The sequence below is a fragment of the Mytilus californianus genome, unplaced genomic scaffold (genome assembly GCF_021869535.1).
Source record: "Mytilus californianus isolate M0D057914Y unplaced genomic scaffold, xbMytCali1.0.p SCAF_11, whole genome shotgun sequence".
NCBI lineage: Eukaryota > Metazoa > Mollusca > Bivalvia > Mytilida > Mytilidae > Mytilus > Mytilus californianus.
In genome coordinates this window covers 29,700,692-29,706,010 of record NW_026262593.1, presented here as the reverse complement: position 1 = coordinate 29,706,010, position 5,319 = coordinate 29,700,692, and the positions used below count along the sequence as shown (strand labels likewise).

General features: G+C 36.8%; 1 protein-coding gene across 1 annotated transcript; it reads left to right on the top strand.

The window, feature by feature from the left end:
* The first annotated feature begins 223 nt into the window (after window positions 1-223).
* LOC127720860 (uncharacterized) lies at window positions 224-4,849 on the top strand. The gene is made up of 2 exons (XM_052227607.1): window positions 224-390; window positions 4,378-4,849. Exons 1-2 carry the CDS (start codon window positions 224-226, stop codon window positions 4,628-4,630), a joined length of 420 nt encoding a protein of 139 aa, XP_052083567.1. The 3' UTR covers window positions 4,631-4,849.
* The last annotated feature ends 470 nt before the right edge of the window (window positions 4,850-5,319 follow it).

The following is a 5,319-nucleotide window of genomic DNA, read 5'->3' as shown; positions in this document are numbered from 1 at the left end:
TAAATATAGGTTTTAGTTCTTAGTGTCTTTATATAGATTGGAGTTATCTTTCTTGCACCCAGCTGGCTCTCTCACAAATTGTTTATCTATGTACATGCTATATAGCATAGGTTCAGATTATCTTATGTTATACGTCATCTAATGAGATGCAGATGTTGATAGCTATTCTTATCTCTGATTACCCGGATGTTGCGGACAAACATCTACAGCATTACTGTTTACAATGGCTAGCAGTAATGCATATCAATTTGTTACACTTAAAGAAAAAGATGTACCTGGAGCTCAATTAATTTATCCAGAAGTAGAAAACCATTCCAATGTGCAATTAAAAAGATGGCTATTATGTAGAGGTCTTACAACAACTGGAAACAAATCAATTTCAGTTGCAAGGTATTTATTTAAATTCATTTTCCCTTTGTTTTCAATACATATATCCACATGGAAAACAACATAATTTCTCCAAAATGAAACAAAAGCAAAAACAAATATAAATCAATTGTTTTAAAAACAATTGTTAACGGTCTTTCCCCTCCGAAACATGATTGATTGATTGATTAATTGATGGATGAATGGATGGATGGATTGATCGATTGATTGATTGATTGATTGACTTATTACACACGTGAGATAGGGTCGCTTGAAACAAGCAAACACGAAACAAATGAGATCTTGGACCTGTATTAAACACAAGGGACCACAACAAGCATGTAATGGTTGGTTGGTTCGATGGTTAAACACATGGGGCCGATCCACTAGGACAACGCAAAAAGGGAATTGAGAGTCTAGTGCCCGTGTTTAAACACGGAACACGTGAAAAAGGCATTGAGAGCCTAGTGCCCGTGTTTAAACACTCGAGACCTAGCCTCTAGGAACACGTGAAAAAGGCATTAAGAGCCTAGTGCTCGTGTTTAAACACTTGAGACCTAGCCTCTAGGAACACGTGAAAAAGGCATTGAGAGCCTAGTGCCCGTGTTTAAACACTTGAGACCTAGCCTCTAGGAACCCGTGATAAAGGCATTGAGAGCCTAGTGCCCGTGTTTAAAAACTCGAGACCTAGCCTCTAGGAACACGTGAAAAGGGCATTGAAAGCCTAGTGCTCGTATTTAAACACTTGAGACCTAGCCTCTAGGAACACGTGAAAAAGGCATTGAGAGCCTAGTGCCAGTGTTTAAACACTTGAGACCTAGCCTCTATGAATACGTGAAAAAGGTATTGAGAGCCTAGTGTCCGTGTTTAAACACTTGAGATCTAGCCTCTAGGAACACGCGATAAAGGCATTGAGAGCCTAGTGCCCGTTTTTAAACACTTGAGACCTAGCCTCTAGGAACACGTGATAAAGGCATTGAGAGCCTAGTGCCCGTTTTTAAACACTTGAGACCTTGCCTCTAGGAACAAGTGATAAAGGCATTGAGAGCCTAGTGCCCGTTTTTAAACAATTGAGACCTAGCCTCTAGGAACACGTGATAAAGGCATTGAGAGCCTAGTGCCCGTGTTTAAACACTTGAGGCCTAGCCTCTAGGAACACGTGAAAAAGGCATTGAGAGCCTAGTGCCCGTGTTTAAACACTTGAGACCTAGCCTCTAGGAACACGTGATAAAGGCTTTGAGAGCCTAGTGCCTGTTTTTAAACACTTGAGACCTAGCCTCTAGGAACACGTGAAAAAGGCATTGAGAGCCTAGTGCCCGTGTTTAAACACTTGAGGCCTAGCCTCTAGGAACACGTGAAAAAGGCATTGAGAGCCTAGTGCCCGTGTTTAAACACTTGAGACCTAGCCTCTAGGAACACGTGATAAAGGCTTTGAGAGCCTAGTGCCCGTTTTTAAACACTTGAGACCTTGCCTCTAGGAACAAGTGATAAAGGCATTGAGAGCCTAGTGCCCGTTTTTAAACAATTGAGACCTAGCCTCTAGGAACACGTGATAAAGGCATTGAGAACATAGAGCCCGTGTTTTAACACTTGAGACCTAGCCTCTAGGAACACGCGAAAAAGGCATTTAGAGCCTAGTGCCCGTGTTCAAACACTTGAGACCTTGGCTCTAGGAGCACACGAAAACGGGTCCGTGCAACATTTTAGTTATATTCAAGTTATGATATTTGTCATGTTTGTAGGAACATGCAAGGATTTAAACAGGCCTTCAAAAATATCCTTGCATCTTCCTTTATAAATGTTCTTTTTTTATAGTGCTTCCCGGAATTTGTGTCTTATTTTTTACTTATTGATCTTATTGTGTGTGCATTGTATTCAATTTTGTATTTAAAATGGCCCGACCTGACCTGTATGGATCTTTTGTATTTAACCTATGTGATTAATTCTTTCCGAAAAGGGGGAAACCCCTATTTTATTTTAGGTAGCAGGCGTCGCACCGGATGGTTGAAGTGATTGTGACGTCACCAAGCTGATTGATATACACAGAAAGACTGTTTATTTTTAAAATTTTGTTGCAGAGAGAGACGTCGTTCTGACCACACCTATGTATAAAGAATGTGCAAACGGATTTAATTTTCTTTCATTTACAGGTCATTGAAGTCTGATCATGCATGCTTTTTTCGTACACATATTTACGGGAACACAGATTTCATTTTAATGCATGTTTAGACATTTGCTTCTAGGATTTTACTTCTATTTGCGAACTTTGGAGGGAGTTCTACGTAATTGATTTTAATTTCTCAATCCAGATTGGAACGTTAAGCGGACTGCACGTGATTTATACTGCTAACGGAATGATTTTTTTTTACAGGTAAACTATTGTCCAATCGCTGACCACTGGTCGACTCATTCATTGCATGCACACAAAAATAATGCTTGTGTTATAGTACTTTAAAAAACGTTTATCGATTAATTTTCAGAAATACATGTACATGATTTGGAGCAGATATTTTATTTTGCAGGAATAGATTTGTATTTCAGAAAGAAATTTATGCATAAAAAAAGAAGGATTAGCATTTTTATAATAAAATAGAAATGGGATTCCTAAAAAAAAGGGCGGGGGATAGATGGGTAGTTGTGGGCATTAGATGATTTACAAAGATAAATTGCATGTACGCATCATGAGAGCTGTAAAGTTTGTAGCTATAATTAGTCAATGTGTTGATTTTTCCTTTTCAGTGGCATGAAAAACCCCAAAATACTACGCGTATTATTTCGACAAATATTCACGACATAAATAATGTCGCGACTAACATTTTGCTCACATTTTTTTCAATTTTATCCCTAACTTTTTTCTGAGTAAAAGCAGTTTGAAGTGAATGTCAAAATTTAGAACATGACCTTGACCTTTGACCTTGACCTTATTTTCTAAGTTCGGACCCAAGGACCTTCAATAAAGCGACTCTATGTTTATACGGCTTACGGTTTATGAGTTTATATGCATATCACTTATATCAAATGCATAAGGGGAAATAACTCTCATATGGAGACTCCGGAGAACTTTGGTGCAAACCGACTCATCATCTTGAAGATATAGGAAGCATTTTGGTAAAATAAATTTGTCGTAATCTTTTACGGTTGCGAAGGAGTAGTGAACACAAGAAAAACAGTGTTCGGGGCGATAACTCTTACAACGTAAAGTGTACGGTTTTACAGGGTCAGTTCCAAAAGCGCAATAACTGTTCGATATCATATGCGAAAAATCTAAGCGACATCTTGCAAAACCACAATACTACGCAAGAACAAAATGTGGCGGAAGAAAAAAATAAAATCTCAGAACAAAACCAATAGGTCTTTCCACGGAAAAGTGGAAAGACCTAAATATTTGAATTTTAATTCTTCCATTAAAAAATTATAAGCTATGCAAGTAATGTTGAATTAAAAGCATAGCCTTTAATTAAGAATTTGGATATACCTCAAAGCTATATCTAATACTTGTAAATGTGCTGATCATTCTTTGAAAACAAAGGAAAGCACTACATCTTATATAAAATAAAATAAAATAGAATTCAATGTATGAAGTTAAATAGATTAAAGAACTGATTATGAAATCAATATGCATGTAATTTGTTCCTGTTGGTTATCTTATAAACACACATGTCATGCACAGCTTGATATCAGACATGATAAATATCAACATTAAGAAAATATTTATTGACACATTTGAAGATATACCAAGAAGTTTATTATACGGGTAATTGTATATTTCAATAATTCATTAAATTTGTTTTGAGAAAAACATCATGAATGAAAAAAAGTGCAATAGATAAATGAATACCTTTTCCTTAAATAGAGCAAAAGACTGTATTGGAACAAAGAGAGATGTAATAAATGTTGGAGTAGATGATGGAAAATGGTATGACTTGAATCTTCAAGGTGTCAAAGACAGTGAAGTCTGCAATCCACTTCAAACCCACAAGTCCCTCCTATAGAAGGGTGAAAACATTTTCCCTCAACCGATCTCCCAAATCACTTCAATGAAGGGCATATCCATCATTACATCATTGAGAGTGTTCAGTTTGTAGGACAAAAACAGACCTCAAAAGAAGAAGACGAATGCGATATTGAGGACCTTCACACATCAAAATCACTACAAAAAGGGAGGCAATACTTTAAAAGTGGACATGATTGTAAAACTGAAAATTTCTATTTTCTTAAATCAACAGTTATGGCATCCTATAGAATTGACACTTTTATAATGTAACTGTAACAGTGTCATCGGCCACAGGATTTGTGAAAGATGCATCTTGTAACTGTGTAGGTTCGTCCATGGGGAGATGTAGTCATGTAGCAGCAGTTTTATTCGCACTTTTAGACTATACACAGCAGTTTGGTACAGATCAAGCTTCTTGCACATCCAGAAGGTTCGAATAAAACATAGGAAGAAAGTAAAAGAAAGACCCAAAAAAGGTGACTGAATCTACATATATAGGGGAAAAGAAAAAGAAAGTGGACAAAATTATTGAATTTGATCCACGTCCTCCTTCACTGAAAACTGATGACAACTCATCTGAAGAAGAAAATGTTTTCCTTTACAACTTACAAAATCATAATTGTGGAAATACTATGTGGTCCACTGTGCTTACTTACAATTATGAAGACTGTGAAATGAATATCGACACAAAATTGTATCTGGAGAAAAAACGAACAGAGTTGCTGCAAAACTTATCTGCATATGGTAGTGATGTGCCATATGAAATAGTTGAAAATCAGAGAAGTGATGAATGGTTCCACCAGAGAGCAATGAGGATAACAGCATCAAATGCAAAGTCTGTGTCCACACTAAAGAAAGAATCTTCAGTGTTTAATAAACTGAAGAAAATCATGTATAAAACTGATCTGATCAAAACAAGAGCTATGACTTATGGAATCGAGCAAAATCTTATAAACTCC